We start from the raw sequence: 24,310 nt of genomic DNA, 5'->3' as shown, positions 1-24,310 counted from the left end.
CTATTTAATCCACATTTCCCACTATTGGATATTAATAAATATTTAATATTGATTTTCAACCTTCTGAGAACACAGCTATTTATTTTATGAAATAAGTCCCAGCTGAAATAAGTTCTATAAGATTTTAAAATCACTTTCTTCCTTAACACATCCTTATAGAGTCATTTAACACATGCCGCAGAAGGCTCGGTGCTACAGTGAGCTCCCTGCCACCCAATACATTCAAATGGAAGGATTATCTGCTCATTTGGTGCATTATGTTTTCCAGAGACCTGTCACCTTACCGGCTCCTTTGCCCTGCCCTGCCAGCTGGGCAGGACCCCACCTTACAGACCTGGTGACCTGTTGGTGTTGCCTTGGCAACTGGCCCCAGGCCACAGCCGCCTGGGGTGCATCCAGGGCTGAGACCCTGGCGGGACACCCCAAGTGGGCACCCAGAGGCATGGCCAGCATTGGGGACAGCAGGACAGGTTGATTCTGAGTAATACGGGGCCGTGCAATGGAGTCAGAGCCCTCGGGATCGCTTTTTAATGTTATCTTCTGGAAACACAGAAGCTTAAAGTGCTTCCTGGCTTGAAATGAGAGTCTACTCTGCTCAGACCCCACTGGGTTCTCCTGACATCCCGGTGCCCCTTGGGGCACCAAGGGTCTGAGCACCAAGGGCCACAGCAAGGGAGGAACTGGACCAGAAGCCTCAGCTCCCGGCTCCCAGCTCCCAGCTCCCAGCTCCCAGCTCCCAACTCCCAGTTCCCAGCTCCCAGCTTCCAGCTCCCAACTCCCAACTCCCAGCTCCCAGCTCCCAGCTCCCAGCTCCCAACTCCCAGTTCCCAGCTCCCAGCTCCCAGCTCCCACTTCCCAGCTCCCACTTCCCAACTCCCAACTCCCAGTTCCCAGTTCCCAGCTCCCAACTCCCAGCTTCCAGCTCCCAACCCCCAGCTCCCAGTTCCCAGCTCCCAGTTCCCAGCTCCCAACTCCCAGTTCCCAGCTCCCAGCTCCCAGTTCCCAGCTCCCAACTCCCAGTTCCCAGCTCCCAGCTCCCAGCTCCCAGCCTCCTGCCTGCGATGCTGCTGCTGCTATTTCAAACATTTGGGGTGAGCCGGCCAGGCTTTTCTTCCCTTTTCTTCCAAGGGAAAACGTTTTCTTGACTAAGCTACCCTTCCTTTCCCTTTCTCACTTAGAGTGAATTCTATATCACTCCCCCCACACCCCCCACCACCAGCATTTTTTCATTGGGTGGGTTTTTTCTAGATGCCAAAGAAAAACACATCGCGCCCGTAGAGCATAACTACCTTTTCTGTTTCATTTCTTGCCAGCCCTCCACCAGGTCCCACGCCCACCACACTTCTTCTGACTCAGCCCAAAAGGTCGCCCCGCATGGGAGGGCTTTCTGCCTTCTGTGCCCGGAAAACTGCCAACTGTCCTACAAGATCCGGCTCCAAACCACACCTCTCCCACTCGGCCAGCCTCGCAGAACCATTTTTAATTCTTGAGCGCAGCTCCAAGTCTGTGCATGGGGCGACTCCACACGCTGTTGTTATTTACATTTCTATTTGGTGTTTTAGCTTTTTGCAAAGGAAAACTTTAAGCTGTATAAATTCAAAGGCCACTTGGGAGAACTCTGTCCCCCTCACCCAGCACCCACAAGAGTCTGCTGCGGCCACTCTGCTTCTGTCCCTTTCCCCACTTCCACGTTTTTAAAAAAAACATCCCAGATGTCCTATCATCTGTAAATATTTCATTCTGTTTTTTTAAAACAGAAGGGCTCTTTTCCAAAACGGGCCCACCATCCTATCATCACACTGAAAACCAATGAACCATAATTTCTGAAGTGTTTCAAATATCCAGTCAGGATTCAGGATCCTGTGATGGACTCATGGATTTTTTTTTTTTTTTTAAGACTGGTTTGGCGGAGCCAACATCCAAACAAGCCCACCTGCTTTTCAACTGGCTTCTTCTTATTCATCATAAAGATCTCAGTTTGGGCAACCCTTGCTTCTGGCAGCTTTCTTGATCCCGAATGTCTGGGAGGTGTGGCCTTCTCTGTTCTCCCGCAGAGCCTCATGCTCACCACTCCCTAATCCTTGCTGTTGGTTCGCATCCTGAGACAGACCATGAGGTCCTGGGAGGGTGGGAAGGGTCTGCATGTTATGAGCCCTGTGCCTAGTCAGGGCCTGGCCCACCATAGGCACCAACTTAGCATGTGTCCTAAAGATTCATGAATGAATTAATTCTTTTTTAAAAATTATTTATTCATGAGAGACACACAGAGAGAGGCAGAGACACAGGCAGAGGGAGAAGCAGGCTCCCTGCAAGGAGCCAGATGTGGGACTCGATCCCAGGACCCTGGGATCACAACCTGAGCCGAAGGCAGACGCTCAACCACTGAGCCACCCAGGCGCCTGAATGAATGAGTTTTCAGAACTGTATCCTGGTCCTCCCAAGTCCATTCTAGAACATGTTCTGCATTCAGGATAATGATTAGCTTAGAAGTCTGCTTCCCCAGAGATCCAAGACTTGCTCGTTTGGGGATCCTCAGCACCTAGCCGGGCACCTGCCAGGCAGCAGGGGTTCGGGGCGGGATTGCTGAATTAAAACATGGGTTTTCTGCTTCACGTTCTAGCTATGTGCTTTTGGTTTCGAAGGCTTTCCTCTCTGGGTCTCATTTTTCTTATCTCTATAATGAAGAATTTGGATGCATGCATGATTCCCAAGTCTTTTTTGGGTCTAATTTGTGATTCTGAGCAGGGGCCCAGCGTCACCGGGGAGTCCCCCATTTGCCATACACTTGCTGCCCTCTGCTGGCAGGACTGGTGCAGGACCCCTTTATCCCTGATTTTCCCGAAAGAACTAACTAGGTCCAGGCAAAGGTCCAGATGGGTGGACTGGTCTGTCAATGGGACAGAGACTTGAATTTCATTGCTTCACCTGGGTTTGATTAAAATGTGCAAGCGTGAGCCTCCCTCCGCCACATCTGCCCACTCCTCCCACGGGAGGATCACGGGTAGATGACCGAAGGGCTAATGCAGTGAGTGGTCTCTCCCTGGGGCTCACACTACAGTGGCCAGTGGCCGAGTGGGATGGGAGAGCTGGTGCCCAGGCCCCACTTCACACCCACAGTCGAATCCTGGGGGGCAAGGCCCAACCATCCTTAGACATTAAAAGCCACCCCACTGCCTCTAATGTTCAGCCACCTTGAGAACCACTGGACCAAGCTGATATTTGCATGTGGATCTCGAGCCAAAAGCTTAGAAGCACAGGAGAAAGCTCATCCAGAGAAAGAATACACGAACCCTTTGACTTTATAATATCCAATTCCCCTAGGCTGCTTTCAAAAGTTTTATTTCTCTAATAAATGCTGAGAGCTTCCAAATCACAAATTCTGTTTGGGAAACCGATACCATCTACTGTTAGGGACGCTGCTTCCAGACCTGGTTTCTCTTTGAGATATAGTTCTGTATTTTGGTGCACAGTGCCACCATTTCTTTTTTGCATTTTCTGCGTTTGTTACGTCTCCTTGGGTTGCAGATGACAGAGGTAGCTGTTGCTGAGGCCGTAAGTGAGAAAACACTGTGAGAGGACTGATCCACCCACCACCCACGAGGCTACTCATCCCGGAGGGTGGCAAGCAGAAACCAGGCTCTAAGGGACACCAGGGAGCCTTCTCCAAAGGCAGAACATGGTCACCAACAGTTCATGACTCACCTGTGTTCACTTTCCACCCGCTTCTCTGTCTCTGCACGCGATCCTAATTCCAGACAGGTGCCCTTGGGTCGGAGGCTCACATCAACCGTGGCCTGCGTGGCCAACCACGCAATTGTTTTATACAAAATGAAAATATGTGGCCCCTCATTCAAAAGGCAGGGGAGAGTGCCATCAACAGTAGATACAAAGGTTCTCCCTTTTTCTTCTTCTCTAGCATGAATCTTACCATTCATCTTTCTATCATGCAATGCCAGTTTTATTATTTTTTTAAAAAAGATTGTGTTTACTTATTTGACAGAGAATGACAGAGAGAGGGAGGGAGAGAACACAAGCAGGGGGAGCGGCAGGCAGAGGCAGAGGGAGAAGCAGACTCCCTGCTGAGCAGGGAGCCCAACGCAGGGCTCGAACCCCGGACCCCGGGATTATGACCTGAGCCAAAGACAGATGCTTAACCGACTGAGCCACCCAGGCAATGCCAGTCTCAAATGTAAATATCGGAGTGTTTAACTCACATGCAGAATCACTGAAATGACACAATTTGTATTTTGTGACTCGCAGGCCAGGAGAAAGAAGCACAAATCAAACCACTAAACACAGAAAGGAGAACAGAGGTGCCCAGGCTCCCCCAAGGAGGCTCTCCCCACACGGGGATGCTGCGTGGGCCGGGGAGTCAGGCCCTCACACGTGTTTAGGGGCTCTGCCCCCTCCTGCCAGCCACTAGACCCTGGGGGGCAGCCCCGTGGCCGGCTGCAGGCCCGAGTGGCTCCCGGGGGTGGAGCAGGGCCCCCCGGGGGCCATCCACCGACAGCTGGGGGCTGCAGCCTGGACGGGCCCTCTGCGCTGCTCGGGGAGGGGAGGTCAAAGAAAGCAATGCCCCGCCGAGGCCTGCTCTTGCATCAGCAGCTATCTGGGGTTAAGAAAGGAGGCTGTCCCCTACCAAACAGGGGACCACTCAGGCTCTGTAGGACACGGGGCGACAGGGAGGATGCGGGGAAACCCAGCAGAGCAGCGAATAAGCCTCCATGACCCCATTCTAACCCTCCCACCCACATCCTGCTCCCAGCTCGTGTCCCATGTGTCCCTTCCCCTCCCACCGGGGCACAGTCCAAGGGTCACTGAGGTCCCCCCAACACAGGGTGCTGGGTCAGGCCTCTCCACACCTTCGCCCTTTAGTACCTAATCCACATTTCCTGGCCTCTCCTGCTCTGACTGGTGAGTAACGAACTCTCCTTTTCATTCATATTTTTCATCATGGCAACTTTATTTCTCCTTCTCTGCTTCGCCTGTTCATAGCTTTTGACCATGTTCCTAGTTCCTTTTCTTGCGGATTTATAAGAGCTCTTTGGGTTTTGTCACTATTCATCCTGTATGTTACCAGGACTCTTTTTCTTTTGCTGCAATGTCACTCTGCGTGTCTTAACTTTATGACATACCAGTTACCGCCTCCGTGGCTGCCCCTCCGAGGCTCGGTTTTCTCATCTGAGAGATGGGGGAGCAGCTGCCTCTCGGGGTGCGGGGGGACTGACCCAGGTCGTGTCTGTGCTACACGCAGCCACCAGGCTCCGGAAATGCTCCCGGCTGCACCTGCTGCCACTGCCCTAGAACCAAACCTCTCTGTGTGACACTCAAAGACCCCCCAAGTCCCAGGCCGGGCCGGCTCGTCCTCGGTCACATACAGCACCATGGAACAGGGACACCAGGACACAGGGAGCACCGACCTACACTGTGCATTTGCGGCGTCTCCATGTGCGAGTCTGCTAAGCGGGAGCGGGACTCTAATGCTAATGGAGAAGCCAGAAAGGCTGTGTGACTCGCTGTAACTCAACTTTCTTCCTTTGTCACACCCCCCCACCACCATGACCACCATCACCAGACGGCCCTTGACTACTGCAGCCTCCAGGAAGGCCTGCCCTACCTGGACATGGTGATTGCGGAGACCTTGAGGATCTACCCCCCGGCTTTCAGGTACGCCCCACTCCCCATCCCCACCCCCAACCCCACCCCAGCCCGCAGTCCTCCAAAGCCCCTTTGGCATCACCATCTAGGATCCTCACTAGACATCAGTCTGTCACCCTTTGTGTGATGCCAGACTCGAGTCTCTGGAGGGCGAGGCCTGAGCCCTGGGTTTCTCCGTATCCACTGGGGCGCAATAGCTTCCAGAGAGTAACCCCAGTAGTCAATGTCTGGCTCATTTTCCTCTACCTTAACCAGCTTCTCAAAGTGTCACTGGTCTTTTCTTAACATGACCTTCCTCCCCAACCCAAGCCCATCTCCTTGGCCTCCCAGCCTTGAACGGCTTCAGCTAGTCCCCCTGCCTGCTTGTCTGTTCATCCATTTGTTCATTTGGCAACTATTTATCAAGCCGATGCTATTCCAAGCACTGGAAAATCAGCAGATGAAACTCCTGCCCTTGGAGGTGATGCTCCAGGGGGATCCTTTCAAGGCCTGGAAGGCATCTCCTCATTCTCCCAACAATTCACCCCGGCCCCTTCCATCGAGGTCCAACCCGAGACTCACAGCTCCAGGCACTTTGTCTGTCCTCCCCCAGCATCTTTGCACAGACTGTACTTTCAATTATATTCTCGGACACTTCTCAACCCCTCTGCAATGTTTCACCCAGGGACACCCACTCACACTAACCTGTGAGTGCCTGGAGAGCAGGAATCTGGTCTTCTGCTTCCTTCCAACTCCCCCTAAACGAGGCAGTCCATGGAGCACAGGGTCTTAACTTGGGGCCCCAGGCCCTTAGGGAGGGAAACAGTGGCCAGATTTCAGTTTCTAGAAACAGAAACAACACATAGCATTTAGCCTGTACATCATAAGTTCCACTCTGCATGCCTATGAATTCATATACCATATAATCCAGAGGGAGGTCCCTTTAGCCATTTTTTATTTATTTTATTTTATTTTATTTTATTTTATTTTATTTTATTTATTTATTTTATTTTATTTTATTTTATTTTATTTTATTTATTTTACTTTATTTATTCATGAGAGACACACAGAGAGAGGCAGAGACACAGGCAGAGGGAGAAGCTGGCTCCCTGCAGGGAGCCTGATGCGGGACTCAATCCCAGGACCCCCAGGATCACCCTTGGGCTGAAGGCAGATGCTCAACCACTGAGCCACCCAGGTGCCCCATCTTTGGCCATTTTAAAAAGAGAAAATGTGGATGCTTTGAAGGTGTCTCAGAATTATATTCCAAGCCAAAAACATCGTCAAGAGTGTGATTGTAGCTCTTGTCCAAAGCGAGCGTTCAGACCCAGAACAAATATAGAGAATTCTGGAGATGTGTGTGAAATCTCGTGGTCCTCAAGTACACAGGCTTCTGCCCCTCAGAGCAGTCAGCCCCGGAGCCTGCCTTGCTGCTCTCCTGCTGCTGCTGCTCTCTCTTAGTGCCTCTCCTGGCATTAAGACCGACTCTACGGGCCTTCTCTGATTTCCTTGGGAGCCATGGAGCAAACTGTCATTCAATCTTTGTTTTTTCATGATTTATATCCAGCTTCCTTCCAAGAGAACTGTGGGCAGCTGCTATACACATTAAAATGAAGCTCCAAATAAGACATTCAGTGATAGAACAAAGGCTGTCTAGGGGAAAGAAGCCTTTACAGGACCCCAGAGAGGGCTGATAACTGGGGTCAGGTCCCAACTCGGTTGCAGAGGTTCCTGCCAGAGAGGAAAACCAGCAGAGTTGAACGGTCGTGTTCTCTAGCAAGAGGAAAGTCTATAAAGTGATCAAAGACATGTCATTTCCTGGATCTAAACCCAATCAAGAACTCATCGCAGGAGACCTGGTCGAGAGGATGTGTTGAGTGACAAAGTGAATATGAATAGGCTCTACGACACCAAAATGCTCTGATCGATTCTCCCCGTGACCCTTTATCAACAGTACCGTGTAAAAGGCAGCTGGCGAAGGCATTGCTCTGGGAAGCCAGGGGCTGCTGGTCCCACTCCAAGGCAGGCCAGAAACTAGGGAATTCGGATGAACCGGTCGATCCCCTCATAAAAATCACATGCAGTGCCAGGCCTCCATCATCACAGAACAAATTTTGACAGAAAGCCATGACGGTCCTCACATCCATGCCCTTAGTTTGCTGTGTGATCTTGGGTATGTTCTGAGCTGCTCCGTGCTTCTGCTTCCCGTGTGTTCAGTGGGCACCCAGCGTCTGCTCGGCCCACCCCCAGGGTGCACTGACAGTGGACAGAACATCTGAAAAGCCGGACACTCTAAGTGGTTGCCATGCAAGGTGTGAGGTGCAGAGAGGAAGGCCCGCCTTCCAGGCGAATGGCCAGCTTCCAGCCGGCTCCAATCCTGGGCAAGCCGTGATCTTCTGGGCCTCACCTTCCTCTGTACCTACTCCACCAGAATTTTTAGCCATATCAGCTCTGCTGACTTCTCTCTGCAAGCCATCGTTATTCTCAGCCAAATGAGAGGCCAATTCACTTCGGTCCAGGCAACAGATTTCGGGGTGAATACAGAGAGAATGGCGAACCGTATTTATTTTTCTTTACTATTTTAATCTCAGAAAAGTGCATTGGCTTTTTCCAAGCCCTGACACACCTTGACAGATAACCATTATCCACACAAAAGCTCAGAACGGCCCCTGTGGAAAACATCCCAACTCTTGTTGAAGTGTTATCAGTGTGAATCCAGGATTCTAAATGGTATAATCCAGCAGATTTTTCTATCCTTATCTATGGCCTAGCCTAGCGAGACAGGAGGCCCCACTACATACAGAAGGGAAAGCTTATTTTCTGGCTTCTAGGGGGTCTTGGATCCTGGTCCAGGATATTTTCCCAGTAAAGATGAAAAAGAAAAGGATGTCACGGTATAGCCTAGTTTGACCCTTTAGAACCGAGGCTGTGGACATCAGAGACCCCCACCTGCTTGCTCTGATTTGAGCACCGGCGTTTTGCCACCAGCTCCAAGCACATGTTAATTGCATTGGTAGCTTAAGACCGAATGGGGGTCCCCCAGGCCTGGCCTCTCCTGTTACATTAAAGGCTCCTAACCAAGTGACGAATGCTTCAAGGAGCCTCGGGTTACTCTTAATTTATTTTATAACCGAGAGTAAAATATAATGATAATTAGTATAATAATTTTATCTCCCCTACAATATTTAGGAAAGTCCAGTTCTACAATCTGAAATAAAAGCCAGTATAGATAGTTTTTCATTTTAAAGTAATTATCTGTATCACAAAAATAATATGCTTATACTTTAAAAAAATCAAAAACCAAAAAACCTAAATAATACAGAAGGATCCAGAGAACTGTTGGCACTTCTGGCCCCCTGCCATCCTCCACCCCAGTCCCTTGGAAGATATCATGGCTGAAGTTCAAGTATTCTTCCAGAAATTTTATGTTTATATGCAAACATCTGTGGTCTAGCTCTTAAAAATACAATGTAAATGGGATTGTGCCGTGGCACTTAGTAAACAATCTGACCAGAAGTTTTCCCCTCTAGTAGAAGTTATCCATGGTGGTGTAGACAGTGAATGGAGATCAGGGGCCAGGCAATTTATTTATTTTATATTTTTATTTATTTGAGACAGAGAGAGAACGAGCTGGGAGAGGAGCAGAGGAAGAGGGAGAGAGAGAAGCAGAGGGAGAAGGAGAAGCAGAAGGAGAAGCAGAGAGAGAGGGAGATGCAGAGGGAGAATGAAAGAGAAGGAGAAGCAGAGGGAGAGGGAAAGGGAGAAGCAGAGGGAGAATGAAGGAGAAGCAGAGGGAGAGGGAGAAGCAGAGGGAGAAGGAGAAGCAGAGGGAGAAGGAGCAGAGGGAGAGGGAGAAGGAGAAGCAGAGGGAGAAGGAGAAGCAGAGGGAGAGGCAGAAGGAGAGGGAGAAGCAGACTCCCTGCTCAGCAGGGAGCCCAGCGCTGGGCTTGATGCCCGGACTCCAGGATGGTGCCGGGAGCTGAAGGCGACGCTCCACCGACAGAGCCCCCAGGCGCCCGCTGGGCCAGGGCAATGTGAAGGGGCTTGGCCACGAATGGCAGACGAGGGGAAAGCGTGGCTGGGGAATGACCCGCAAGTGCCCCCACAGGAAGAAGCCCTTGGGAGGTACCTGTGCCCCCCTAACCAGGCCTGAGACAAGCTCTTCGGGCTTCATGCGTGACGGCATTTCATCCAAGGCCGAATGAGCCTAAGGAGCCTAGAGGCTGCAGGGTCGGGAGCAGTAGGGCGCCAAGGGCAGGGGGTGGAAACCATCCTGGTCGCCCCTGCCAGAGGGCCGGGCCTCCTGTCCCCGTCTCCCCTACACTCTCCTCATTGCCGCTGGCCATCAAGGCAGGGGTGACCGACATGTCCCCATAGGTTCACACGGGAGGCGGCGCGGGACTGCGAGGTGCGGGGACAGCGCATCCCCGCGGGCGCCGTGGTGGAGGTGGCCGTGGGCGCCCTGCACCGTGACCCTGAATACTGGCCACAACCGGAGACCTTCAACCCCGAGAGGTGAGCTCTGTCCCCCACAGTGGGCCCGAGAGGGACGCGAGTGGGAGGCACTTGGAGGTGGCCAAGGGGAGACAAAGATGTAGCAAAGTCGTCCCCAAACCGTTAAAAGTCCTAGCAATCAGACATCTGAGAGACAGGACTGCCAAAGGAAATAACTGCACCGTCTTTAAGGCCCCAGAGAGAATCCAGAGATTTAGCATTTCGGCAGCCCGGCGTGCAAGCAACAAGGCAACTTCAGCTGGGCGTCCTGTGTCCCAGCCAAGAAACAGGACACGGGATCCTATTTCAGGCGTGCGCTGGAAAATAACAAAACATCATGTCCTTAAAAAAAAAAAAAATCGGAGCTTGTTCCAAAACAAGAGTAATTAACGAAATTTCTCCCTGAATTCATGGGATCCAGCTGTGCTAACATGCTAGCCTGGCTCCCCACGCCCCTGCCCCCTACTTGGGGTTTGGTTCTAGGCTCCCAGATTGAAAATGTCTGAGCAGGAGGCCACACCGTCCTCACCCAAACGATGAACACCCCTTCCTGGTGTGACCTGGCAAGTGGACACTGTGTCCACTTGTGGGCCTTCCAACTTCCTGAGGAAAGAGGCCACGACTCTCCCCCCCGCCCTGCCCCCCATCGCGGGGCAGCTGGACCTCGATAAATAATACCCTGCCCGCAGCAGCTCTGGGAGCACAGTGACTGTCAGGTGCCAGGGCTGCCGCTGAAGCCAGCTGGTCACTACGAAACGGTGGCGGACCCCTAGTGCTACTGTCCCAGGACACACGGGGCACACGCTATTCGGTAGCAGGTAGACTTTCTGCAGCGGTTGGAACAGAGAAAGCCCCAGGGGCCCCAGTGTCACCGCTTGGACCAGGGAGGCAAGTGTGGGCAGGGGAGACAGCCGCCCAGTGCGGCAACGGCGGATAACCCGGCGGGACACGGGACACGGCCTCCTGGGAGGGCCGGTGCCCAGGGAACCTGCGCAGGAAGCTGGTGGTGGCTGCTGCCCTCCGCTGGCTCCTGGGGACTGAAGCCACAGGCCCAGGTGAGGGGTGTGGTTTCTGAAGACTTTCATCCTGGTGGATCCTCAGGAGCCTTCAGATTCACCAGCAATCAGTTCTTAAGGGGAGGGCCCAGTGGGCCTTCCAGGTGATTCAGTTTTGTATTATTTTTAAGATGTTATTCATTTGAGAGAGAGCATGAGCAGGGGGAGGGGCAGAGGGAGAGGCAGGCTCCCGGCTGAGCAGGGAGTTTGACAGGGGACCCCATCCGGGGCCCCTGAGATCATGACCTGAGCGGAAGGCAGATCTTAGCCTATGGAGCCACCCATGCTCGCCCCCCACCCGCCCGCCGTGATTCTTTTGCATCAGCAGTGCCCCTAGGGCTTTGGGACACAGAGGAGAGGGCAGGACTGAAGCTCGGGGATCAGCGGCCACCAGCTCCAGGGCCCCAGGGACAAGGCCATGGGACAACAGATTCTGTTGAGCGCAGTGGGGTTCAGGCCCACTTGCCAGGAACGTGGCCTCCGATGAAAGGGTCCCTGGGCCACAGCAGTGGCTGACCAGGCCCCGGGAAGGGAGGTGGGTGTCCCCGGCCCACCCTGACCGCGTGACCCCGCAGGTTCAAGGCCGAGGCGCAGCGACGACAGCAACCCTTCACCTACCTGCCGTTCGGCGCGGGCCCCCGGAGCTGCCTCGGGGTGCGGCTGGGGCTGCTGGAGGTCAAGCTGACGCTGCTGCAGGTCCTGCACCAGTTCCGGTTCGAGGCCTGCCCGGAGACGCAGGTGAGCCCCTGGCTGCTCCGGGCGCCAGGGTGCGGGGTGGGGGGCTGGGTGGGGTGCTCACCCCGGCTCTCCCGGTGGAGTTCTTGAACTCAGTTTCTTGACGAGTGTTTAGAGGGCTGATAACAAGAACCCCTTCTCCCTGTTCCTGCTGCGTGAGGATTAAATGGGTCCGCACAAGTGCTCGGGGGTGAGCCCAGCACGTAACCCAAGGCTGTGTTCCTGTTACTACGATTGACGATTGACGGTCTCTGTACAGCGAAGCTGGGCCTGCAAGGCCGCAGCTCTTCCCTCTTCAGCTAAGCGAGCCGGTGATTTCCCCAGGGTAGGTCTCATTATTCCCATTCTTCGGGTGAGGAGCTAAAATAAAGCTCACAGAGGTTAAATCACTTGCCTACGTGGACCGCAGGCTCTGTGAGGAGGGCAGGAACGCGCGTCTGTCGGATTCCCTGCTAGAGCCTCCAGCACCAGGCTCTGGGGCAGGTGCTCACGCGTTCGCTGAGCGAATGTTCAGGAGCAAATGCAGGACTAGCCAGAGAGTGAAGAGACAGGCTCAAACCCGATCTGGCCCGCTCTGCACCCCAAGCCTTCCTCCTCCCTCTGCATCCAGCCACTGCTGGGCAGTGTCTGCTGTTCCCCCTCCGGCCTGAACACTGTGCCCCTTCGTGCCTGTCCACGGCTGGACGGGAGGGCACGGGGTGCAGGCGCTAAGTACGCAGCAATGAATGGTCAACCGTGGGATTCAGAGAGTGGCGCTGCCTCTGCAAACAGGACGGCGTCCAAGGCTGGAGACAGGCAGGGGCAAGTTGGGACCACAGAGCCAAACAGAGGAGCAGGCCCCCAAATGACTTGGGTGCTCCGGGTGCAGGACTTCTTTTTGGGTTTGTCTCATTTACCCTTGATCTTGACAGACAGGACAGCAGCCAGACCATTGTCCCAACACACTGCTTAGGCCTGGCATTCCCCAGCTCAAGAACCAGCCATGTTCAAATCGAACTCCAATAAACAAAAATATACAAAAAAAAAAAGAAGGAAAAAAGAACCAGCCATGCGTCCCCGAGCCTGCTGGATCTAGAGAGAGCCTGTCTGAGCCCACTTTGTATCCTCGGCCCCATCCTCCCACTCCGGGAGGGTTTCGCGTGCACTCGTCCCTACTTGGAATGCCATCCCTCCCACTTCCCTGTCCCCAGACTAATCCCATCTTCCAAATCCTTTGGTGTTCCCTCAAATCCCGAGGTGGCCCCTGAGAAGTCTTGCCCGCAAGGCTTCTCCTATTCCTAGCCCCAGCTCAGGTGTCCACTCCTCCAGGAAGCCCTCCCTGACTTCGTTAGCCCCATTTGATCTCCTTTTTGGAAGTCCAGTGGTGCTTCCAGTTTTTCTAGAGCGGTGTTAATACATTAGCTGCTAGTCACATGTGGCAATGTAAATTTTGATAACCAAATAAAAAATTCAGGGGATCCCTGGGTGGCTCAGTGGTTTAGCACCTACATTTGGCCCAGGGTGTGATCCTGGAGTCCCGGGATCGAGTCCCGCGTCGGGCTCCCTTCGGGGAGCCTGCTTCTCCCTCTGCCTGTGTCTCTGCCTCTCTCTCTGTGTCTCTCATGAATAAATAAAATCTTTAAAAATAAAAAATACAAAATTCAGCCCCTCATTTGCACTAACCATATTTCTAGTACTCGGTTGCCACATGTGTTACTGGCTGGCTACCCCCACGGGATAACGCAAGTTTAGTTCATCTTGTTTCTTGGTCATATAACTTGTCTCCCCTCAAAGACATCTGAAAAGCCCACCAAGGCCCCAGCACTAAGGCAGGGTGATTCTTCATCCCCTTAAAGGATTCACATTAACCACTGAACCATCGTTTTACACAGGGCGCAAGGGGACACCCTGCTTCTTGAGTACTTCTCTGGCTTTTCTTCCAAGTCCCCAGTCCACCATCAATCTGCCTTGTAAATTGGACATGAGGAAAGCTTTCTGAATGGCGGTGAGGCTAGACCACACCACACGTGAGAAGGAGACAGCCACTCTCCCAAAGCCCCTTGGAAAGAAGGGGGCGCTGCTCAGTTACTGCTAGGGCACTGGGGAGTGAGATGAGAAGAGGTGAGAGAGTTTGAGGATTTACCCTTCACTTTCCAGTCATGTGACCTCGGGCAAGTTGCTTGGCCTCTCTGAACCTCCATTCCTTCACGTGCAAAGTGAGCTGCTACTACCTCCTACGCAGGCTTCTTGGGAGGACAAATGAGGACCTTAGTCCCCGCAGTATTTTATTAACTTGGGAAAGAGGGTCAAGCACCAGGGTGCTGCTGGGGCCCCAGCACCCAGTGTCCCCGAGACACAATTTTGCTGGCTTCTCAAGGCCCTGCCAGGGAGGCTGCTTTGCTCACTCAGTATTGCTGTCCCTCATCTCCAAACCCTGCTTCAGGCCCAGTTCCAGAGTTTTCCCATAGGTGCGGTTAGCCGTAAGCCATCTCTTCATCTCTCTTTCAGGTACCACTGCAGCTAGACTCCAAATCTGCCCTAGGTCCAAAGAATGGCATCTACATCAAGATTGTCTCCCGCTGACAAAAGCTTCATGTGGGAACTCAGATTTGGGGGAAAATATCACGGAAACCATTGAAAGGGTGCCTGACATGCAAATACTTAATAAATGTTTGTTGCACTTAGTTTTGACTCTGCTGATGATATATGAGCCGCTGATCCACCTCGCTCAATCAGAGATTGCTGGTAAATAAGCAAAAATGTAATTTTGTCAAAATGAGGAAGGAAGGAAGGAAGTCCTGGCCTCAGGATGGAAGAAGGAACCTACAGGGCAGAGGGACACGGGGACACTCAGTGAGCTGCCCTGATGGCACCAGCCCCTGGTGCACTTGTGGCATTTGACTTAAAAAAAGGACATTTATTGGAAGCCCAGCTTCAACAATGGCTCAGAAGCTTCCTAATGCTTTGATTTTCCTACGTAGGAAATACTAACATTGTGACTTCTCTTAATTTTGATCAAAGTGTCAAAATATAGAAGTGAATGTATTATAACTATCGTGTTGCTGAGAAGTTAAAATTCAACGAAGAGCCCACAAGTTGAAGCCCACATCTGCCACGAGTTGCGTGTGGTCGGGGCTGCTGGTCATCCCACGTCCCTGTGCCTCCGTGTCCTCATCTGGAAAACAGAGCAGCGGACCAGGGTCAGAGCCCCGTCCTCTATGCACCACCTGAGCAGCGCGGAAGGGCTAGGTGTCCTGTAGATGGCATCTTGGGCAGGAGTTTGTGAGCGCGGCTCCCAGAGGCTGACCTGCCTTTAGGCTGTTTCAGGAGAGCTGGCTCAAGAGGGTCCCACGTATCCGTGGCTGTGGATGCTGCCTCTGCCGTTGGGCCCTCTCCCATTGCAGCCCGGAACACCCCGGGCTCCCCGAACGTCCTCTTCTGGAGAGCCCTCTTCTCACTTTCGGGCTTCCCTGGAGGCAAGAAGGCAGCCTCGACTCCAGCACAGTCCCAGCTCTAGCTGCCCGGCCAGCCCATCACACAGCTCTCTCTGCACCCCTGCTGTCACCACTGCTCCTCTCTGCGACCCAGCCCTTTCTAGATGTCTGACCCTGGGGCTCACACTCACACTCAATGTGTGAGAAAGTCACACATTCCCATTCCTGGTGAGCCATCTGCCCTTCCTGATGGCTCTGCCTGTCTCTCCGTCCCTGACCCTCTGTGGCCATCGCAGAGCCTCATCCTGCAGAAGGGCCCAGTTGAGCACCTGGCTCCCTCCTCAGAGCACAGCCTGTGCCCAGCACCCCCCGGCCTGTCAGCTCCATTGGTTGCCCTCACTTTCCGGTCCAGGTGCCTACCATCTTCAGACACAGCAGCGAGGCTTCCTACTGTCCTAGAATTGCTGGGCTTGGCCCCACTGCTCTTTCAAGCCACAATCCCCAGTTCTCCCAAAATGCCACAATCGATGCACAACACCAGCTACCATGGGGGCAGGAAATGGCATGGATTGGGCCCTCCACAGGACCCTTTAGCTGGATCCCAATCAGGTCCTCAGGACTAGTCATTCACACACTTGCCGTGGGTCCCACCGCCTCTTTGCACCGAGAGAGTTACCGTCATTTTGACTTCTTCCCATCACAGTGCCCACCCCCTCCCAGGCCACAGCCTGGCCACATGGACCCCGGCCCTCTCAAATTTCAGGTCCAAGTTGGTATTCCTTCTGGCTTGCCTTCTGAAAGGTGAGCAAATCCAGCGCCTCTGCAGTCTTCTAGCTCAACTGCCTTTTCTGGAGCATGTGATCACCTCCACACCAGGCTTCTCCAACCATTTTTCCCACCCACACTCCCCACTGGACCATCCCTGCTGCCCACCACTCAGCTCCCAGCAGCCAGATAGTTAATGAGCAGGGGATCAGGTCCATGTAAGACTCAGCAGGCAAGCATCTGACTTAACGATTCTCCCTGACACTCCTCTGGCCCCCCACCTCCACTGTAGTAGGACCAGGACTCAAATCGAAAATAAAATTTCAGCATCAGTCAGGGTATGGTGGAAATATCTTGGGGCCTCTGAAAAATCCTACCATGTACAATGAGGTGACCGGCCCTGCAGGTGGTTAAGGTAGTACTGTTGTTGCTGCATTTTTTTGGTCATATAATTCAGTTCCTCTCTGCCTTGACTAGCTGACCTGGGTAAGGTTCCAGGGTACCCCCTAACCCTGGTCCAGAGATGGAAAAACTCAACAGCCTTGGATCTGAGAACTCCAGGATAAAGTGACAGAAGCGGAGGCATCACGTGGAGTGGACACACTGTATTAGGAAGGTGGGGGTGGGCAAGAAGGGTGTAGGGGAGGAGGGACAGCCCACTGCTGAGGACTGAACCCAGAGACCAAACAGTACAGCCACCTCAAGACACAGAGCTGCCCTGCCAGCTCCTCCTCCCCCAGAGCAGAGCCCGCCAGTGCCCAGAGAGACTCCCATCAACTGCTGTGAGTGAGTGAAAGACGCACAGGATGCACCCACCCCTCCATGTCCACAACACCCTCTGCTCAGTAGTGAATCTGGGTTTTGCGGAACTTGGAACTACAGGGGTTGGGTGGGGAAGAAAAAAAAAAAATATGTAACTTTTGCAAATATAACAGAGATGTAAGACCATGTGGCCATATAGTTAGGGCCCCTGCTAGGGTTGTGGAAGGTGCCCCGGCAAGTGAGAGGCCCTGAACCTTCAGGCTCATCAGCTTCAGGATAAGTCCACACACAGCCCCCAAGGGCAGTAATGGGGGCTCTGTTATAGCCCAACACCCAGAGAAGTGCCTCTACCCAGCAGGTGCTCGATAGACGCTGAAGAATGAGCTTTGGTGTCGTGCACTTCAGATAAATATTCTTTTATTTCCATACTCCATTGTGACATTTGCAGCACAGGTATCCAAATCTCACAGGAACAGAAAACCCATATTTAGAGGGTATCCAGTGTGCTTAGGAGATGTGGGAATGGGCATTCGTGGGCAGAGCCCTGGGGATCCCTGGGGGCAGCCCCTCATCCATGTCACCTTCCACTAAGTGATGCTGACCCCTCCAGGACAAAGGGAAACTGACAGGGCCACAGTGATACCACACAGTAGCCACTTGCTCTAACACCACGATAGATGGGCCAGTTCCAAGGGCAGGAGCCCAGGAGAAGAAGGGGTGCCTGGATTAAAGCCAGAGCAACAGAGTGACTACCTCCTGGACTGATGATGGCTACTATGTCATTTTGAGAAAAAATTAAACAAGATGCCACTGAGACCCTGAAAAACCAAATTACTCACTGCAGAGACAGAAAGTTAAATTTAAAATCAATCCATAAAATAGTACCTGGAAACTCTGTGCCTGGTGCCAATCAGCTGCAAAGTCGACAGAGTGTAAATAATAAAACTTTAACCCACTAGTAAAAAGCAGTAACAGGCCCACCTATAATCACTTCTGGTTAGTCTACTAATGAGCCCAAAAGTGGCTTAAAACCGAACCATTATTAGTGAGATTAAGACTGTAACTTCATCAGGAAGTCAACGTTAAATGAACAGTTCATTAAAAGTTTTTGTTAAAAAAAAAAAAAAAAAACCCTTCCCAAATAGCAACGCCAAGGAAGACATGCCTGAAAGGCACCTAAAACACCCTTGTGTGCTCACTGCCGGCTGCTAAAGAAAGACGCCAAGGAGAAGAGGGTGGAGGTCCCCGTCGTGGGCTTGTTGGAGCTGGCATATTGGATCACGTACTCCGGGTAGACCTGGTGCTTCTCAAAGATCACGAAGATGGAGGGGTCCGACATGCTGTTCACGCAGCTGTCATAGAAGTTGTTGCCAAGGCCCTCCTTGGCCGGGGGGCGGACGAAGGAGGCGTTGCCTCGGATGAACTCCCCGACCAGCACCCGGGCCAGGAACATCGTGTGGGACTTGGTGTCGGATTTGCTGTAGTGGTGGGAATAAGCTGCGTCTCGGGCGAAGTAGCTCCCTGCAAGGAAGGACACGTGTGGGCTCAGTGGGGTTTTGGGGGGCACAGCCCGCAGCCTGGCAGGGGAGGCTCAGGTGTCCTGTCAACCAGGAGACATTCCTATCTCCCTGTCCTCCCTCTTTCCTAGTCTCTTCCCTCACGAAGGGCATTAGGGGGAATCACCTAACTCCGAGACAGAAAACTCAGGTTCTGCCTCTCTCAAATCCTAAGGGTCCCCTGGGCACATCACTACTTAGCCCCTAAACCTCAGTCTCCTCAGCTCTAAAATGGGGCTGTCATGCCAGCCTCATGGGGTTGGTGCAGAAAGGTAACAAGATCCCATACATGGAACCGTAGCCACTGGCAGCCTAGCAGAGATTTCTGAAGCTCAGCAAACAGGAACCTGCATCAGAGACTGCCACATACACATATGCAGAAATACGACCCACCACTGGCTTCTGTCCATCCCGCCCCCACAGCTGTTGCCACACCTGATTCAGGCTGACTGATGGACAAGTGATAGAGTCAGAGGGGGGCTGCTGATGACAGTACCACAAGATGCTTCAATTTAGCAACCATGTCATGGTTACGGCAAAGAATGTCCTTGTTCTTAGGAGGTGCTCAAGGGGGAAAGAGCAGGACCTATGCCACCTACTTACTTGCAAATGAGTCAGAAGAAATAAAGCCAATGCGGCACAATGTTAAGCTGATGAATCTAAGTAAAATTTATGTAGGAGTTTTAAAAATATTATTCTGGAGACTTCCCCGGGTTTGAAATTATTTCCAAATAGAGTTTAAAAATAACACAGGAAAATAGAGAACTCCCATTATGGCTGGAATGACATGGACACAAGCGTCCCTCAAGTATTCAGATTCTCATCCTAATGATCAAGCAGGCAACAGCCTGGGGCCAGGCTCGGGGCTGGGAAGGCACCTGGTCTCCTCCCCTGACTCATGCTCACCATCTCCAGGGCCTCTACTCCACAGGGACACAAAACCCTTCTCCAACCTTGGGTAAGGCTCCTGGCTGCACACAGAGGAGTAAGGGGGCCACCGGCTAGGCGCCCCCCCCCCCCCCCCCCGCGAGGGCCAGGGGTCCTCACTCACTGAGTTTGACCCAGCTCATCAACTCATGCTGGTTCCCCCATGCCCTCCATCAATTTGCTCTAAAAGAGTAAAGCCAGGTTCTGCCAGTGGGGTCACCTTTGCCCTTACCCTTGCCGTAGGAAGTGCCATGAAGACCACAGACCCTCCAGTCAAAGTTCTGCTGGCAGATGGCATCGACGAAACTGGCACTAGTGCCGTGGAAGAGCTGCCGCTCATCTACCATCTTCCCTCCATTTCTCTTCTGCATTTGCCCTTTTTGCCTAGAATCATGGGAGAGGAATGTACGTTGGAGGCAGAGAGTGCCTGCTGCCAAATATAGGCCACTCGACCCAGGAAAACACATTTTATTAGAAACATCAGGAGTCCGGGCCCATGAGACCAGGCAGGCGCCAGGGCATGGGAAAGAGGGTGAGCAGCGGGACCTGGGTGAAGAGCAGAAGGGAAGCCTTTCCTTCCACAGATCTAGATGTCGGCAGCTTCTTGCACTCCCACAGCAGGCCAGCCACTGGCAAGCACACACACCACCTCTTCTTCCTCACCACCTTGCTTCCCAAGGGAGCTTAGCCAGGGAAGCTGGGAGATGCTGGTCAGTTGAGGGGCCATCCCTCTACCTGCTCTAAGCTACCCTGATTTCATCACTGGGCCCAGAGTACAGATGACACTGCTCCAACCCCCTCTTCTGGGGACAGGTCAGCAGGACCTCAGGCCCTCCCTCCCTGGTGACCTGCTGCAGACAAGGACAAGTTGCTGAGCACCCAAGAACATGCTAGTCCTCAGGCCCGAAAATGAGGTCTGGCTCCCTGGCTGTCAGGACAACAGCTCTATATGCCTTGGGGTGCGGGTGGCTCCTACTGACCAGTTCCACGCAGGGAGGCAGAATGCACATGTGCAAGTGCGGGCTCTGTTACTAGGGCAGCTTTAGTCCCCTTGGCTCTGAGGAATATGCCGACACTAAGCTGTAAAGATGGAGAGATGGAGAGGAAAGCAGGGACACAGCTCCTGATGCCACCAACACCGGGCAAGCAATGACTGCTATCTCAGGTTGTCCCTCAAACCCTGGACACATTTGGCAAGCAGCTAGCCTACCGTGTATGGATTGGAGGGACAGTCACCAGCCCACTAACAATGAGCCCCTAACATACCACTGGTAGACTTCCCAGAGAGCCAGATTCTGGACTCGCTCAATCTTCTGAACAAAGTAGAAAGGCAGCGTGCGGTTAAAGAGGTTCCAGACCTTTTGATACTCGTCTGATGAAGAACTGAGGGTAATTTTCTACAAGAAGCAAACATTTTTTTTCTGTTATCATCAAAGTGTAAAATATAAATCAGTCCCTTCCAGGTCTGCTCATAAAATGCTAGAACTGCAGGCAAGACCAGAGTGATCACTACTCTCCCTTGGCCCAGACGTGTAGTCTCTTCAGGTGTCATGGGGGGGTAGGCAGTTTGTGGTCACTTTCCTTTTGTTCACTGTGAAATCCTCCTAAAGGGCAGATACATGATGCTCATGCCAACACCCCCCTGGGTGTCCCCACTCCTCCTCTGTACCCACACAGGGCAGACTATATAGTCTATAAGACCAGAGCTGGTGTCAATAAATGTGGAGCACACTTGTTTGGTGGAGGCAGGCAAACCCAATTAAAGCAGATCTGGGCTCACAGACAGCAGTGTGGTGGGAGCACGCCACACTGCAAGTGCTAAGGAAGAGGCAGGCTGGTAGATGGGCACACATCAACTCAGGAGCGCCATGAGATGTGCAGGAGCGCCATGAGATGTGCAGCACCTGGTGCTACCGCATCCTCCCAGGTGAGCCTACCTCTCCCTTAGTGTCTTGCTCTGGGAATAGCACTCCCTATGCACCAGGAGGGGCCCAGAGCAAGGGCAGCTGACATTCGCACAGTGACAATCCACCAATTCCTGCACTTGCTGTCTGCACCTAACCAGCCCCCCTGTTCCCAGCTAAACAGGCTTGGCCCCATGACAGCGCATTTGGGAATTCCTGAGAAATCCCTCTGTACCATGGCCTTCCCCTACCCTGTGTTCAGTCTGAATGTCCATGGGTCTCCTGCAACTGAAATTATGACTCTGGTTTCCCTGCTCCCATCCCATGGGAGGACACCAAATTCCTCTTCCTCAAATATGGAACCAGCCTGCCCCTCCAAGACCAGACTGTCAAGGGCTCCCATACCTGCCATGGCCTTCAGCTTGGCCTCACGACCAAGGGCTCCAGAACACAGCCCTGACCTCCCTCTTGCTCCCCCAGTGTCTGTGCACATCCTCCATCCTGACCTGGGCTCCTTCCCTATGCAATTTCCATTGATTTGTATGTTCTTCCCCTATTTCTGCCTGTACGAGCATCAGCCATCACTTAGGTGTGGACCCAGTGAAGCTTTCTCCATTCCCCTCAATATGGTCACCTCGTTCTGTGACACTGACTACTATTGTTCAAACTCGCCCAGCCCTTCTCACATGTGTCTGTGCTGCTGGAGTCTGTGTACATTCTGTACAACCCAATGAGAGTCGACATCTCACGGCAGACAGGCACAGAGCCTGTATGCCCAGTGCCTGACAGGGAGCCAGCATCAGAAGGCCATCTGAGTGCCCCACATTCAAGAGGTGGTAATGGACAATGGCCTGAGTACTCTACAGAACTCAGCATAGGTCTCATTAGCTGGCAGGCCCTACATGAGCCATCTGAATTGATGTTCCCTATCTTCTAGTATCTGGCACCTTCCAACAGCAACTCCCCCTCTACATATCCCTCATCATACTCAAATCCTCCCCTGGTTTTTCTTTTCTTGCTTAGTAAAACTAATACTTATTTGGCTAAGCAGCTGTTAAGCTCCTATTTCTGCCCTTTCCAGAGATTTCCAGATCATCATCCTCGATCCACAATATATTCTCTCCCCTTAGGGCCATAACCATCTTCTTCTGAATGGTGAGCATTCAGCCTTAAAGTCCCCACGACCTGAAAATAAAACCCCACTAGCTCCTCCCTCCTGCTCTAGCCTGACCACACAGCTTCCTCAGTGGTGGAGTCTGCTCACTAACTATGTCTAAGAACACCCTCCTCCATGACCCAAGGCAGCGCGAGTCCCATACCTTAAAGCCAGGGTCTGGCAGGGCTGAGGGGTCCCAATGGTCTGGGATGCTCTTTGGGCCTTGAAACTTGACGCTGCTACAAAATGTAAACAAAAACACTGAAATATTTTGTTCTTAGACTCCAGCAGATCTACTCTAAGCAGCTTCCACTAGCTGGTACCACCAGTCTAGGGTCTCAGCATACCATTTTGTAAAAGCAGGTAGAAGGTGAGGAAGCACCTAATAAGCACACTATCCACCATGTAGGAGTACATCTATCTTTGCTCATGTGGCCAAAACCCAAACAATCAGGTATGAGGGATCCATTTCTCACCTGTATCTCAACTCTTGCATGGAAGGCAAAGAGTATCTGATAAAAGCAGCATGTACAAACTTTTATCCACAATTTTAAAATTCAAAGAATTCTTCTTTCAAGCAGCCTCAATGAGGTATAATTGGCATACAAAACATTTTTAAAGAACAGAAAATTTACATCAAAACTCATTTGGCAGGAGCACCTGGGTGGTTCAGTCAAGTGTCTGACAGGAGATAGAGCCCCGTGTTAGGCTCTGCACTCAGCAGGGAGCCTTGTTTGGGATTCTCTTTCTCCCTTTTCCTCTCCTCCCAAAGCTCAAGCTCACACTCTCTCTCAAAAAATAAATCAATCCTAAACAAACAAACAAACAAACAAACAAACAAAAAAAACACCTCATTTGGCAGTAGAAATTTGACTGGAACTAAGGGACTATGGTTATTTCATACTGCTGCAATATTAGCATGCTTAATTACAGGTCTCACATAACACAAGCACCATATCTTTCCAAAAGATAAAATAAAGTCTAAGCTCTAAAAGACACATGACCCAACAGGTCTAGGAACAGGGACTGTGTCACTATAATTCCAAATCTTTCTGACTCTGTTTCAGAATGCTGTTCTTCCTACAATAGATCTACCTTCTGTTTCTACGGGCATGAGACATGTACCTTCATCCTAAGCCTCAAACAACTCCCACAAATAACTCTCCTAGAAAAACAGCACAGTTTAAAAATAACTAATCAAGGCCCCACAAGCAAGAATCAGCCAGAAACAGACCATGAAGACTTAAGATGCTGAAATTACAAGGCAGATTATAGCACAACAATTATTCTTTCCGTGTTTGAAGACGTAAAACACAAACTTTAAAAATATATGCAAGAAACTGAGCTATAAAAAGATGTGGAGAGTTTGGAAAAGAATCAGGAAGAACTTCCAGAAGTGAAAGATACAGTCCTTGCTAGTAGAGGTTCCAAAGACATTTGTGCAAGCAGGGGAGACCACCTGAGGACAGAGGAGTGAGCCGAACTAGACAGCAAGTGTGGTTATCCAGAATGTGGTCCCAGCAGGGAGGAGACAGTAAATGTGGAGGAGAAGCTGGGACACAAAGGAGAGATAGAGAAGGCCAAGATCTAGTCAGAACACAACCAAAGCTCCAAAAAGAGGAGAGAGGAAAGGCTGGAGGCCATTTTAAAGAGAACAAAGGAGACTCTCAGAGTGACACAAAGGTCTAAGAAGTCCCAAGAATCTCCAACAGGATAAATAAAAGCACATGCCCACCCACACCAGGTTAATAAAAGTGTCTAGCAGCAAGACTGACACAATCTGAAAGGCAGCTAAAGAAGACAAGAGGGATTCTGGAAAAGCTCCAGTTAGACTAACAGCTGATTTTGTGAAAGCAGCAATGGAAACCAGGGGACAGTGGAATGTTCTAGGAGAAAATAACCACAA

At 51.9% G+C, this 24,310-nt stretch overlaps 2 protein-coding genes across 4 annotated transcripts in view; one reads left to right on the top strand and one right to left on the bottom strand.

The window, feature by feature from the left end:
* TBXAS1 (thromboxane A synthase 1) overlaps nt 1–14,584 on the top strand; it is a 161,813-nt gene extending 147,229 nt beyond the window's left edge. For all 3 annotated transcript variants that reach the window (XM_025433736.3, XM_025433737.3, XM_025433735.3), the window contains 4 exons: nt 5,576–5,667; nt 10,015–10,152; nt 11,762–11,924; nt 14,409–14,584. In XM_025433736.3, the coding sequence (XP_025289521.3) occupies nt 5,576–5,667; nt 10,015–10,152; nt 11,762–11,924; nt 14,409–14,483 (468 nt within the window). In that variant the 3' untranslated portion in view covers nt 14,484–14,584. The remainder of the gene's footprint in view (nt 1–5,575; nt 5,668–10,014; nt 10,153–11,761; nt 11,925–14,408) is intronic.
* Nucleotides 14,585–17,261: 2,677 nt separating this feature from the next.
* Nucleotides 17,262–24,310, bottom strand: part of PARP12 (poly(ADP-ribose) polymerase family member 12) — a 39,002-nt gene continuing 31,953 nt past the window's right edge. The window contains exons 9-12 of the mRNA XM_025433890.3: nt 22,568–22,643; nt 20,611–20,741; nt 19,577–19,728; nt 17,262–18,382 (exon numbers count right to left, since the gene is read on the bottom strand). Of these exons, the coding sequence (XP_025289675.1) occupies nt 18,057–18,382; nt 19,577–19,728; nt 20,611–20,741; nt 22,568–22,643 (685 nt within the window). The 3' untranslated portion in view covers nt 17,262–18,056. The remainder of the gene's footprint in view (nt 18,383–19,576; nt 19,729–20,610; nt 20,742–22,567; nt 22,644–24,310) is intronic.

This window comes from Canis lupus, chromosome 16 (assembly GCF_003254725.2).
Source record: "Canis lupus dingo isolate Sandy chromosome 16, ASM325472v2, whole genome shotgun sequence".
Lineage (NCBI taxonomy): Eukaryota > Metazoa > Chordata > Mammalia > Carnivora > Canidae > Canis > Canis lupus.
The sequence above is the reverse complement of the archived record's forward strand: the minus strand, read 5'-3'. Positions and strand labels throughout refer to the sequence as shown.